At 38.5% G+C, this 14,826-nt stretch overlaps 1 protein-coding gene and 1 pseudogene across 3 annotated transcripts in view; both read left to right on the plus strand.

Moving 5' to 3' along the window:
* Window positions 1–14,826, plus strand: part of MDN1 (midasin AAA ATPase 1) — a 165,461-nt gene that overhangs the window by 74,303 nt on the left and 76,332 nt on the right. For all 3 annotated transcript variants that reach the window (XM_026511808.4, XM_057311195.1, XM_057311196.1), the window contains 10 exons: window positions 2,310–2,528; window positions 3,243–3,440; window positions 4,918–5,126; window positions 5,849–5,971; window positions 7,953–8,150; window positions 9,242–9,349; window positions 9,716–9,904; window positions 12,838–12,927; window positions 13,033–13,296; window positions 13,470–13,731. In XM_026511808.4, coding sequence (XP_026367593.2) covers window positions 2,310–2,528; window positions 3,243–3,440; window positions 4,918–5,126; window positions 5,849–5,971; window positions 7,953–8,150; window positions 9,242–9,349; window positions 9,716–9,904; window positions 12,838–12,927; window positions 13,033–13,296; window positions 13,470–13,731 — 1,860 coding nt within the window. The remainder of the gene's footprint in view (window positions 1–2,309; window positions 2,529–3,242; window positions 3,441–4,917; window positions 5,127–5,848; window positions 5,972–7,952; window positions 8,151–9,241; window positions 9,350–9,715; window positions 9,905–12,837; window positions 12,928–13,032; window positions 13,297–13,469; window positions 13,732–14,826) is intronic.
* Window positions 9,916–12,831, plus strand: LOC113264824 (60S ribosomal protein L35-like; annotated as a pseudogene).

Genomic DNA, 14,826 nt, shown 5'->3' on the forward strand with positions numbered 1-14,826 from the left:
CTTCTTTACTGTAAGCTTTGTAAAGTCTACATGGCAGCAACGTCTTTGGGGAGGCATTAGAGATCCTGAGGGAACAAGGAGAGTAAGGGAGAAGTGGCTTAATTTTTATCATCTGGAAATGGATCAGGTTAGCACAGTGTAAAAACGTTCTTAAAAACAGGAAACTAGGTAAAGCTTTTATTTCCAGATTTTCTTTATAAAGCTATGTAAGATTTAATGAATCTATTATTTTAACTAATAATGAATTCTAAATTGAATTCTGATTCTATTCAGAATACTTAAGATATAATTACTACTTTGTCTTAATCGAAATATAAACACCACTGAGTTCTTTTCTCTAGGAGCTTTCGTTCACAAAGCTCTGTAGTAGTTTTATCTATACATCCATAGTATGAACAAAACAGAAAAGATTCAGTGACATCAGTGGGGTTTTTTGTGTTTTTTTGTTTCGTTTTTTGTTTTTTTTATGATGAAAGGCATGTGGGCTTTTTAAACTCTCCCACTCTTCTGACCAATACTTCTGAAGACATTGTGTTTTTGTTAAAATGACATATTGTTATTTCCTTGAGTTGTATTTTTAAAAGTAGAAATAAGGAAATTCATAGTTCTCATTGGTTATGGCCAGATTTTTCTCCAGCAGGATGGTCCCATTCACAGTGCTACCAGCAACTTAGTAAATGTGCCTGCTTGGCATAGTCCTTCCAACATGGAGGTTTTTGTTGTTGTTGTTGTTGTTGTTGTCTCTTTTTATATAATGAAATCCATTCTTTTATTCTTGTTACTTTAATAGGTAGTCTAAGATTTCATTTCCTTTAATTACTAGTGATGAGCATTCTGTATGATTTACTTTTTCATAAATATCAATCATTTTATTTTTATTTTTTAAGTAATCTCTGTACCCAATGTGGAGCTCAAACTCAAGACCCTGAGGTCAAGAGTCACATGCTCTACCGACTGAGCCAGCCAGGCGCCCCAATCATTTTACATACTAGTATTTATTACATTTATAACATGGATTCCTATTTCCTGTTACCTTTTAATATTTCTCACAAAAAATACATGTATGAACCCATCCACCTTACCTGATGATTTTCTAATAGTTAAGGTTTAATTACCCTCTAACAATGGATAAAGTTGTCCATTAAGTCCTTGATTTATTTCAAATTTATTCCACTCTGAAATGCGGATCCAAGTATTCATGTTTAATATGTAGTTGCTAAAACAGCATTTAATTTCTTTCCTCATTGTGACTGGATTTTTTCCCCTTGAGTTGTCATTTTACGATCTTTTTAAAGATTTTGTGGGGGTTTTTTGTAATTAGTAGTTTTCTTCTAACTAGATAGTTTGTTTCTAAGTGATTTGCAGTATAGCCTTGAAGGCTTTTGCTGCATGGTCCACTCTATATTATAGCAGTTCTGATTGCACCTCATTGTATTTCCTTTTTTAAAAAAACATTCTTTGGTATTCACACTTCTTAGATAAATGTTTACTGTTGACTTCAGGAGTTACATGAAGTGCTTTATTAAACTTAATTGACATTGCTTCTAATCTAAATTAAGTATTTTGTTTCCAAATATTTTACAATATGAAATTGTGGTAATTAGAATAGTCCTCTAACTCAAATCATGAAACAAAATTTATGAATCTTCTAATTTGCTGAATTCTGATGGATTCATTGATTTAATAAAACAAGAAGCCTAAACTAAACGCCACTGAAGCGGCGCCTGGGTGGCTCAGTGGGTTAAGCATCTGCCTTCGGCTCAGGTCATGGTCCCTGAGTCCTGGGATCGAGCCCCACATCGGGCTCCCTGCTCAGCGGGGAATCTGATTCTGCCTCTCCCTCTGCCCCTCCCCTTGCTCTCTCCCCCTCTCTCCCTCTCTTCCTCTCTCAAATAAATAAAATCTTTTTAAAAAATGCCACTGAAAATACAGCATCCCCATTCCAGTGAATCAGTTTAAAATACAATAAAATTTATAAATTTTCTAAAATCATTGTGTCTTCAGAATTGTATCTGAACATGAACCAAATGAATACTCTCTGAGCAGTTTTCAGGATTGCTTTTTAGGCTGTAATTCTCAAGGTAATTGGTAGGTGTGGAATGCTATTCATGAACCTCTTGGGAATGTAATAAAAGCTATGGACCCCCTCTCCTTAGAAAAAGCAGTTACGTACTTTTGCAAAAATATGCATATAACCTTATGGAGCACAGACCTCTTTTAGGCCGTCTCTGGGCCCCACGTTACAAAACCATTTGGAGTGTTCGATACAACTACCTCTAAGCAACTGCCTTTGCCTCCTTGTGTCTTAGGGACTGACATAGCTGAGGTGATGCTGGATTTCATTGATTGGCTGACCCACCAGGAATTTGGCCGAAGGTGTGTGGTCAGTATCAGAGATATCCTGTCCTGGGTTAACTTCATGAACACAATGGGGGAGGAAGCTGCTTTGAAAAGGCCAGAGACCATCTCCACTGTGACATCATTTGTCCATGCTGCATGCCTGGTGTACATAGATGGAATAGGTTCAGGTATGTTGTCTGTTAGATGGTGTGGGGACAAGAGGGTTAGGGTAGAGGGGAGTATGAAACAGAGCAAGCTCAGACCTCTGACTTCTGACCCAGATACTTTAAAAAAAATCACTTACTCTAACATTTCCAAGACCCAGAGTGGATTTTTTTTTCTTTCTACTCTTTTTGAGAGGTGGTTGATATAAAAGATAGGTTGCAACTCCTCATTGCCTATAGGCCAGGGACTTGGTAAACATGAAATGGTGATTACGAGTGAGAAGAAGACTGTTGGAAATGCCCTTCCTCCTGAAGTACTAGATAATTCTTAACATGAATTAGTCATTTATAGTTAGTGGCCTGAATCCTTTAGTTTGTTTGTTTTTAAGTTTACCATAATTTCATAAAATTCAGTGTTTAAGTTCTGTTTTTTCAGCAGTGAAGATTAGAGATATAAACCAATATGATCAGGAGTACTACATTAATTACTCCTGCCTCCAGGCTGATTCATCATGGAGTGCATGGGTGCTTTACTGAATAAGCTGCTGCTGATGTGTGAATTGTGGAGATGGGGATCCAGACATTTGCTTTTTGGACTCTTTACAGTAGCAATTGCATTGTGGGTGCAACATTAGCTAGGGCCTCATTCCCCTGGTAATTGCCCAAGAGCTCCTGATGAGTAGTTGGGCAAGGTTGGTGTCATGCTGTTGTTTGATGGACTGATCCTCTCTCTTTTAGGGGTAACTTCCTCAGGGTTTGGTACAGCCCTCTTGGCTCGCAAAGAATGTCTGAAATTCTTAATCAAGAAACTTTCCAAGATAGTGCGTCTTACAGAGTGTCAGAAAAACGAATTGAAGATTTATGACAGACTCAAGGCCAAAGAATTTACTGGAATGGATAACCTTTGGGGAATTCATCCATTTTTTATACCAAGGGGTAAGAATGATTTTGAATAATGAACATTCTCTTCTTGTAGATCATAGGTACTTTTATTGTGACTTTTCGTGTATCATACTCATGATTATTTTTAAACTAGTTATGTGAATTAGAATCTGACTTGGCATAACCACCCATAATTTCATGAAGAATTAAAAATACATAACTGACATATAAAAATAGGGGAAAGTATAGTCTTTAGTCTATGAATAAACTGTCTTGTAAAAATGCATTTATTTTCTATTTGGTGCTCAAAACAAGAGCTTTCCTATAGTGATAATTCAGCCTATAATGTATCAACTATAGATCCTTACCACTGCTTACCAAAACAGTTTTGTGAACCCTTGTGGGCAGGAATTGCATCATTCATCTTTCTGTCCCTGACACCTGAGATGTAGTCTAGTTGTCATAGGCATTCAGAAAATGCTGTTGATTGAGTGAATGGATGAATGAGTGAATGATTAAATGGGAAACTCAGGTGGGTTTCAGTTCTAATCTTTCCTCTTTTTCTTACTAGGTTGCTTCTACCAAATATTTAAATGAGATGGATTAGATATCTTAGAAGGCATGAGTAATTTTTCAGTTTGTTGCTTCTCTAGCACGGTCATCTGTTTCTTTTCCTCCCTCCCTCCCTACGTTAATAATAGTTGAGTGTCTGAAATGCTTAGAGGCACAGTGGCAGTTATTGGGGGTTCAGTGGTGAACAAAATCAGCCTAGGTTACTGGGCGAATGGAATATCACCCTTTTCTCTCTCCCTCTGCAATAGTACTTTTCATCCCTGATGATGCATCCATGATGTAAGTTCCCTAAGTCATCATCATAGTATTCAGTACTCTCATGTAGGAGCTATATTTTAGTGCACTGGCGGGGGGGTGGTTCTTGCTTCTGCTTCCATAGATGAGGTAATAGATGTTATCCTAGCCCTCCAAACTGGTATACAGAAAGTTTCTTCCAGGAGACCTAGAGACACAAATGTTAAGCCCTATAAAACTATTATTACTCTGCAGTTCAGCTAGACTGTGGGTTAAAGATGCATCCTGAATTGTCTTGGAGGTCTAAAAACCTTGGATGCAATTTATACGGAAACATGTCACCTACATACCCAGCTTACACTTGACTTCTAGGAAGATACTTATTTGTAAAGGTAAATTGTACAAGTACATGTAGTAATTCCAGGTGTAGGTTGTGAAAGGAAAAATGTGTGCTTGCAGTGAGACCTATGTTAGTAAGTATATGCATAGGTATAAGTGCGGGAGAGATCTGAGTAGTAGGCACAGTGAAGAATGTGCTGCTGGCTATTCCTTGAAAGGATTTTATGACTTAAAAGTGGGGAAATGTTGAAATAGGGCTGAGCATTTTCACTACAGATGGTACTTCACTGACTGAAAGTCTACTTGTTAAATTCTTAAAGCCTTGGTGTTGACATGTATACATGATTTGGCAGCTTATATGTGGCTTTTCTTTTCTCTACTTAAGGACCTGTCCTTCACAGGAATAATATTGCCGACTATGCACTCAGTGCAGGCACCACAGCTATGAATGCCCAGAGGCTCTTAAGAGCTACAAAACTGAACAAACCCATTCTCCTGGAGGGCTCTCCTGGTGTGGGCAAGACAAGTTTGGTGGGAGCATTAGCAAAGGCTTCAGGCAACATCCTTGTTCGAATCAACTTGTCAGAGCAGACGGTAAGCTTAGTCATCCTACAGCTGATGAGGATGAGTATAGGGAGTAATGTTTGTATCTGTTTATTGAGTTTCTTAGAAATAGTTAGGACATTTTCAAAATTGCAAATATTTCATGATGATAAAGATCACAGCAACATGACCTTCTAAACTAAGTCTCCTTTTGGATTAATAACTGATATCTATAATATTATTCTCTCTAGATGCTTTATTCTAATTGTCTTTTGAGAGATAACTGCCCAATTCCATATTTATTGTAATATAACCTTCTTTATTTTTGTTCTTTCTAAAAAAAAAAAAAAACCCAGAAAACAGTAGAAATAAAATGGCCTTTAAGCACTCTTACGAAATTATGGGACAAGAGGTGACAAATGATACTCTCTAGGAATGGGCTCTGGAAGCAGAGTCTGAACATTGTTACTGGTCTTTGTTTTGTTTTTGTTTCCTGTAAAGCTCACATTAATTTCCAAGTATAGCCACAGTTGAGAACTACTGACCCAGAGCTCCAGCTCCAATCGATTGGTACTTGCAGTATTGTGATGAGAAGGTCCTTGGGAGCATGTGTAGGCTCCTGGTAAAGAGTGCTAGGGTTGATTAGTTCTGCCTTGGGTATAAAAACGAAAAGTGGCGTAAGGCCCAAGAATTTATTGTGTTAGATTTAGGGTCTTGGGATCTAGTTAATTTATGCAATGTTGGCTTTTCCTCCTTTTTGTCCCCTCTCAAAGGACATCACAGACTTGTTTGGAGCAGATCTCCCTGTTGAAGGTGGCAAGGGAGGAGAGTTTGCCTGGCGGGATGGCCCCTTGCTGGCGGCTCTGAAGGCAGGCCATTGGGTTGTGTTGGATGAGGTGAGAGGACTGTTCGTCGTGCCAAGCATGGGGTTACAATGGGAAGAGCAGTCATACTTTTCTTATTGCTAGGGCATATCTCAGTGGATGGTCATGCTATTTTGCTAGTAAAAACAAAATCTCTAACGAAGAAAAGTCCTCCATTGTTTGTTTTAAGAAAAGAAAAGTCACTTGTCAGAGAGTACATATAGAAACCCCTATATATACAAGCCACTAAATCCTGCTTTTGTAAGCCAGCTTCTGGAGAAAAACTGTCTCTTCACTGGTTTATTCTACGGTCTCTGGTGGGCTGGCTTGGTATTTTGTATTTATTTCATGGGTGTTTTACAAACTGTCATCCACATGTTTTATAAGTGCATCAGAGAGACTGCAGTAAGTTATCTTAAGAGACATACAAAAAATGGGGAGAAAATGGTAAATGTTACATGTGCATATTGGATAAGTTATTGACTGGAAGAACAGAGCCCCTCATGATACCTGGGATAAATGCTGAATCTCAGTGACCAGCAGGCAGCTGGAGACATGGAAAAGTGATGCACAAAAATAAAAAATTTAAGGCTATGGGCAAAGGCATGCGGTCACTTTGGGATGTGCCTTGTTAATCCTGGAAAAGGCTGGAAAGTAGTGGTGGAGCTTAAATGATTGCTGTGATCAGAATACTGGGATGGAACTTTTGAGACTAGCGCCACCGGGTCCCCAAGATTCAGACGCCTTTGGGTCTCAAGTTGGAGGGTGGGCTGTGGGCTTTCTTTTCGGTTGAGCTGCTTCCTACTTATATCATGGGGGAGATATTAAGGAGGAGGGTGGTGTATCCCATCCCCCTGATTTTTGAAAAAAGATTCCTGATAGTATTATATTCTTTAGCCAGGGGGGAAAAATGCCCAGTTATAAAGTTTAAGGCTTCAGGCCATACTCCTATTGGGTGGAAACGCATCCAGGTACCCAAGACAGTCTTGACTGCAGTCACATTTAAGAGTAGCTTTTAGAGCTTTAGCTGTTTGGGAATATTCAATGGAATTTGTGCTTTGTAGTGTTTATGTAAACATGACACTTGAAATTCTGATATAGTCTGGTTTTTTTGGCCATTTGCATTTTATTGATTTTGCATTTTCCTAATTGAATTTTTCCTTGTTACCTAAAAACTGCCACACTTTGCATCCCTGAGCTGTAAACTTACCTTCTGAAGACCTCCATTCAGCTCTTTTCATTTTTGGCACAGAAACTCCATGTATTTGTTCTTTTCCACAAAAATGTTGGTGGAAGTTAGCTATGTTGATCTACCTTATGTAGTTTTTTTCATGACTTTGAAGCCCATTTGGAGATTTCATTCATTATTTGAGCTGGGAAAGATATTTAAAGTATGTAAAGAGCTGTCTTCATCTTTAAAGATCTCATAGTGCAAAAGTGAAATCTGTATACTTGCGAGTTTTTTTTGGTAAGCTGGGATGTACATGGTAGGTCCATATACCTACATTGAATACAATGGACACAGTTTAATTTTAGAGAAGATTTAAACTGCTTTTTAAAAAATTCAGTCCGAATATTTATTCAGTTGACTTAAGTTATTGGTAGTTTATATACCACAGATGTCACACACACACACACACACACACACACACACGAAATAATAGGATGAATATACTTGACTTAAAAGAGTGTTACTGGGGTACCTGGGTGGCTCAGTCAGTTGAGCATCTGACTCTTGGTTTCGGCTCAGGTCATGATCTTGGAGTTGTGGGATGGAGCCCCATGGCAGGCTCTGTGCTCAATGGGGGAGTCTACTAGAGATTCCCCCCCTTTTTCTCTCCCCCACCTTTTTCTCTCTCTCTCTATAAAATAAATAAATCTTAAAAAATGGAATGTTATCAATTACTTGAGCTTCTTCCTCCTGAAGACGACACTATTCAATTTTTATGCATATTATTCTTTTTGTTATAGTTGTATAGTGTATGTAATAAATATATATACTTTCTTCAAATAGCTCAACCTGGCATCTCAGTCTGTATTGGAAGGACTCAACGCTTGTTTTGACCACAGAGGAGAAATCTACGTTCCTGAGTTAGGAATGAGTTTTCAAGTACAGCATGAAAAGACGAAGATTTTCGGGTGTCAAAATCCTTTTAGACAAGGAGGTGGGAGGAAAGGCTTGCCGAGGTCTTTCCTTAACAGATTCACTCAGGTAAGATTTGCTGTTGCCATGGGAACCAAAGGTGGAGTGTCGAAGGTGATAAGACTGCTGGCACATACCTATTAGGATGTTCACTGTAAGAATGAGAGAGCATCAGTTTAACAATCTGTTTCTCAATTCCATGTCTCTATATGATGAATATCAGTGTGTCTGATTTCCATCATCACCTCCCTCCTGGTGTGAGTCCCTTTGTCTTCAGTCCTGGAGAACCCTGTGTGTTATCAGTTGAGAGTAAGGTGACCACCCCTCCAGGAATTCCATTACCGTCCTCAGGATCAAGGCCGGTTTTTGACCATTCCAAATGTCTAAGTGATCTAGTAAAATACTGAAATTTTTTTATGATGAAATTAATGCATTTTAGTTAAAGTGAGAAGGAAAAGAAAACTACCAGGAAGAATAAAAAAATCCAGTATTCTCCATATCAGAGTCAATCATTATAAACATCTGATGTCTTTCTTACTGTCTTTATTCTCATTTGCAGAGGTTAGAGTGTGTGTGTGTGTGTGTGTGTGTGTGTGTGTGTGTGTGTACACACATATGCTTACTTGTTTTAACATTTATTTGCCAAAGTTTGACTAGTCTACAGGTTTGAAAATAGCTCTAGCTGTTAGCTTTCTTTAATGTCCCTTTCCATAATTTGCTGAGTGTCTTTTCAGAATAATTTATTATGAAGAATTTCAAACATACTCAAAAGTTGGAAAGTTGAGATTTTGAAGTAAATGCTCCTATGCCTTACCATCTAAAATTTTGAGGGCATTATATACATAGGAAATTAAAAAATATATGCTTAAAAATATAAACAAATACACTTAAGTCGTATGTTATCTTTTTTCTTTCATTCACTGGAGTGGAGCTAACAACAACAAAACCTCTGTTGCCCTGTATTTCAAATATTTTATAGGATTCTGTGTCCTAAAAATGCAAGAAAAGAGATTTCTGTAACTGAATTTTTATATATATCTAAACTGAGGTACTGTTACTTTGGTGTTAAATAACAATTTTACTTTATAAGTGGTTGTCCTTCCTGGTGTTCAGTAAAGAGAAGCAATAGCATTTCTTCATGTTCTTTTTGGATTCTGTAGGTCTTTGTGGATCCCCTTACAGTAATTGACATGGAGTTCATTGCCAGTACTCTGTTTCCAGCCATTGACAAAAATATTGTTAAGAAGATGGTGGCTTTCAACAACCAAGTAGGTACCTACTTGTATTAATTGTTTTTTTATTTTCATGCTTTAATAGAACCATCACTTTTTCATCGTGGGACACTATCAAATTTACCAGTCTCTCTAAAATAAACCACATTGAATTGTACAGGTTTCTAGTGGAAGAAACTACTCATTTGAGGATTACAGTAATTCAGATCTATTGTGTGTATCAATGTTAATGCTTACAAAAGTATTCCTGGTTTAGATGTCTGGGTTGGGAGAAAGACACATTTGTATCAAACCTGCTAATTTCTGTTTCAGATTAGGTATGCATTTGTAGTACATTGATAGTATTAATGCAGTGCGCCTACCTATGGGATATGTTTCCCAATAATGGTGTTTTCGTTTTAGATTGATCATGAAGTGACTGTTGAGAAGAAATGGGGGCAAAAAGGAGGACCCTGGGAATTCAACCTTCGGGACCTTTTCCGCTGGTGTCAGTTGATGCTAGTTGACCAGTCCCCTGGGTGTTATGATCCTGGTCAGCATGTGTTTTTGGTCTATGGTGAGAGAATGAGAACCAAGGAAGACAAAGAAAAGGTGAGTTTCACACTTGTTCTTTGTGTTTCTTTCCATCTGAAAGTTGATTTCTTCCTAAGGGAGAGAAAGGGCATACTCACTAATTCATATTAAACTCAGTAAAGCTGCTTAGAATTTGGAAGTTAAGGAAAGATCTCTTTCCCTCGGCCTCTTCTTAGCGGTGGCAGCGGCAGCAGTGGATTATGCAGACAGGGCCAAGATGAAGGCTCGAGACCTTCCCAGCAAGGGGGAGACGCTGCTTACACAGCTGGAAGAGCTGAAGATGGAGCTGTCCCAGCTGTGTGTCACCAAAGTGACAAGTGACACTGCTTCCAAGCTCTCTAAAGTCCGAGTTGTTGGCAAATCCATCACCCGTGTTCTCACAGTCATTAACCAGATGCAGAAGAAACCTCAGGAGATTCTACGAAGGCAAGAAGTACAATCCCCTGGATCTGTGTCCCAAGAAGACAACGTGCCATGTGCCACTGGCAGAACAAGCACAAGGAAAACCTGAAGGCCAAGAAGCGGCAGCGGAAGGAGCAGCTGTACCCCCCGCAGAAGTATGCGGTCAAAGCTTAAGCACTGGCATTAATAAAACACAGACTGGAGGGAACAAAGTTAAGGAAAGAGACTGAACATTCACCTACCTCGAGGTCTCAAAGTGGAGAGTAGTTTGCTTCAGAGTACACACTTTATTTATTCATCTTAATCCCCTTATTCTTAAAACAGTATTGCCCCCCAGTAATGAAAAACTAGGTCTTCATCCTCTTACAAGGTGCAAAGGGGAGAAACAGGAGAAGACAGGTGATACTCAGTAGAGGGGGGAAGGGTGTTCTGTTTTTAAATAAACTTTGAGTTACAAAGTCTTTTCTCTACAAAGTATAAGTAGATACATAAGAGAATATCCTGTATCTGAATGGAAGTAAAAATATCTCTTTGTAAATAGAAAATAACACTATAATTCCTAGCCTAATAATCTAATAATGTATTCATTTTACTTTTTGGTATTTAAAGTCCATCCTCACAGAATACTCACAGTAGCTGCAGACAGGAGGCACTATCATGACCTCTTACCAATGAAGATTCAATGCCCACAGTCATGGAGTACCTGTAGTAAGTGGTAGAGCCAGCACTCCAGTCTAGAACTTTCCTTCCATATCCCAGTTGTAGCCAGATATTAACTCATTCATTATGTGCAAGTGCCTTTTGGTCATTATATTAGGACAAAATATTCACCTAGGTTTTTTAAAATATAATTTTATTATGTATAATTCGTATGCCATAGGCTAGTATTTTATTTTCTTCATCCAGTTACTAATTATACTGTATTCATTGTGGCCAGACCCTGGCCAGTTATTGGGTTATTGATGTTAGTCAGATGGAATGTCACTGTAAGGTACAGAAGGTTTCCATCACTTCTCTGTGTTAGTTATTGTAATTCACACACACACACACACACACACACACACACACACACACACACACACACAAAATGAGGAAAAATAGTAATGGGAGAAAGGCTTATCAAAGCTGGAAGAGTTTGAGTAAATTAAATCTGACTTTATAAAACTAAACTACATTGTGAAAGTATTTGTAATTTTAGTTCTGGTAAACTGTCAGGGAAAGGAGAGGATGATCTACTTTGGAGTAGAATGTAAGCTCATTGAACACCTGGACCCAAAAATGTGACAGGAGCACTTTTCTCCTGTGCTGCTTTTTGACTCCTAGTCGACGTTCGGTACTGATAATGATTTTATCTTTATCCTTTTTTTTCTGATGTTTCTCAAACTCTTACTAATTTTTTTAGTTGAGGTATAATTGACATACAACATTAGTTTCAGGTGTACAGCACAATGATTCAGTATTTGTATACATTGTGAAAAGATCACCACAGTAAGTATAATTAATACGCATCACCTTACATAGTTACAAAAGACTTTTTCTTTTGATGACAACTTTTTAAATCTGTTCTCTTAGCCATTTTCAAATATGCAATACAGTATTATTGACTGTGGTTACCAGGCCATACATTTTATTCCTGTGACTTACAATATTGTTATTTTTATTTTCTGACTTAAGTCCAGTGTACAATGATTAATATGAGTATTGCTGCTTTGTTAAAAACATGCAACTTGGTGTACATATTGTAGGTGGCTGGAATTTTTCCTGCTGCTCTGGGCTAAATTAGTGTATTTTACACACCTCTAGCTTTTCCCCTCCCCCAACTCCTCTCAAAAGGAAATCCAGAAAAGAAGTAGGGCTAAAAGCAAGTTTTCTAATTGTATTTCTGATAAGGAAGGGATAATTGAATGTAAATAATCAGATAAATAACATTGGTTGTCATTCTACATAAATAGAAAGCTAAAATGGTGTTTTAGAGTGAAACTGGCTTGGATTTAAAATAACTTACTAACCATGAGTAAACCCTTATAACTCTCATGAATCCTGTTACCCATATCTATAAAGTGGAAATGATACCTATTTTGCAAGGCTGTAAGGATCAGAAATAATCTATTAAAACACGTCTACAATGTTTGGCACATAATAGGTGCTCAAGAAATGGTCATTGTTCTTCATAATCTTCAGACTACTACTAACATTCTGCCTTTTTAGGTGGTATCTTGAATGATGAAAGCAGATTCATTTTTCATCTGTAGATTTGCAGTAATATCCGTGGCTTTAATTATGATACATTCTCAACTGGAATCTCAAATAGTTTAAGTTTAGGTGACTGTTCTTTGCTTGAGTACCAGTTTGCTTTCATCCTGAAGATTTAAATAAATGTAATCTGTAAGAGAAAGTTTATAAGAGAAAATTCAAAAGGATAAAGAAATTGTGACTAGTGTTCGTTCACTCACAGTGTTGTGACTCCTGTTGCTGTGCATGTTTCCTGGAAGGTTTTGCTCAGAATTTGGTGGAGTGATTTGTGTTTTGATTGTATTACCTTCATTTAGGTCATTGCTGTATTCAAGGATGTGTTCAATTCAAGTTCCAACCCATACATGGGAACCAGACTATTTCACATCACTCCCTATGATGTTCAGGTGAGGCATGTAGAAATATCCTCTATTCTTGTACATTTTTCTTTGATTTCCTCTGCTCCCAGCCGCAGGCACACTTGTGAAATCTCACTGGCATGTCTTTTTCAGCTGGGCTACTCAGTCCTTTCCCGTGGCAGTTACGTTCCTCTCCTGTCCCGCCGTCCCCTGTCACTCCTGCACCAGTCATTACGGTCCCTGGAGTCTATTATGAAGTGTGTGCAGATGAGCTGGATGGTCATCCTTGTGGGGCCAGCTTCTGTGGGCAAGACCAGCCTGGTCCAGCTCCTGGCACACCTTACTGGTCATACATTAAAGATCATGGCAATGAACAGTGCAATGGACACTACAGAGCTTCTGGGTGGATTTGAGCAGGTAAATGGTCTGCCTTCACATTTTCAGGCAAAGCATATATAATGCTGTGGTCTGACTGATGGTCTTTTGTGTTGGTGATTACAAGTAGTATTTTTTTTTTTTTTTTAATTTAAAGGAGTATTCTTTTGACTCTGGCCAGTGGCTATGATGAGTTTGTGCTCTGGAAATTTCAGGTTGATCTTACACGGCCGTGGAGGCAGCTGCTTGAAAAGGTGGAGGGCACTGTAAGGGCACTGTTAAGAGACAGCCTCCTTATCAGTGCTGATGATGCGGAAGTAGTGCTACGAGCCTGGAGTCACTTCCTTCTGACCTATAAGCCCAAGTGTCTTGGAGATGGTGGTAAAGGTATCACAATGGAGATTGTCAATAAGCTGGAAGCGGTATTATTGCTTATGCAGCGACTCAACAATAAAATCAACTCCTACTCCAAGACAGGTATGTGTGTTTGGATGTGTGTATCAGATATGTATGTAGCATTGTCTGTAGAGTGTCCGTATATAGGTAGTAATATATTTGTAAGGTGATACCTGTAATGTTTTATTAATGTAGTAGTTATCAACAAAACTTAAAAATCTTTGTGTTAGAAAGCAAAATGAAGCTAATGTAAAATAATTCAGAATTGATGATCCTAAACAAAGCAAAAAACAAAGAAATTGGTTAGTGAGCTGGATGGTTTATATTGTGTGTAATCAGCTGTAATGGTAAACCATTTGCATGCAAGCTGGTTTTATTTTTTCTTGGCTTTTAAGAAAACTAGTTAAGTAATTTCTCAAGAAATTAAGAATTCTACTTAATTTTTATTTTAAATTATTTGAGAGAGAGAAAGTGTTCTTGTGAGAGAACACATGAGCAGGAATGGGGGAGGGGAAGAGGGCGAGGGATAAGCACACTCCCTGCTGAGCAGGGAGCCCAATATAGGGCTTGATCCCACGACCCTGAGATCGTGACCTGAGCCAAAGGCAGGCGCTTAACCAACTGAGCCACCCAGGCTTCCCAAGAAATTAAACATTTTAAATGGAAGAATAGAAGTCCACGTTGATTGTTAGGATGTGCTTATTAATTTTGTATAGAAAGTGGAAGAAAGGGGCGCCTGGGTGGCACAGCGGTTGAGCGTCTGCCTTCGGCTCAGGGCATGATCCTGGTGTTATGGGATCGAGCCCCACATCAGGCTCCTCTGCTATGAGCCTGCTTCTTCCTCTCCCACTCCCCCTGCTTGTGTTCCCTCTCTGGCTGGCTGTCTCTATCTCTGTCAAATAAATAAATAAATAAAATCTTTAAAAAAAAAAAAAAAGTGGAAGAAAGTCTTCAGTTAACATGCACACTTCTGTCATTTTGTGGTGCAGTTTTCTGGGTGGTGGCGAGCATGCTCATAGGGAAGATTAAAGGCTCATAGGTTGTGTCAGTCACGGTGGTTGTCGTCTTTTATTTCCAAAGCCTGTTTGTAACTGGTTACAAAGGGTTGATTCCTTAGAGATAACAAATGAGACTCCTCTGTTCTAGCTCTCTAAACAATGTATCCATGGCTGTGGG

The sequence above is a fragment of the Ursus arctos genome, unplaced genomic scaffold, assembly GCF_023065955.2.
Source record: "Ursus arctos isolate Adak ecotype North America unplaced genomic scaffold, UrsArc2.0 scaffold_13, whole genome shotgun sequence".
Taxonomy (NCBI): domain Eukaryota; kingdom Metazoa; phylum Chordata; class Mammalia; order Carnivora; family Ursidae; genus Ursus; species Ursus arctos.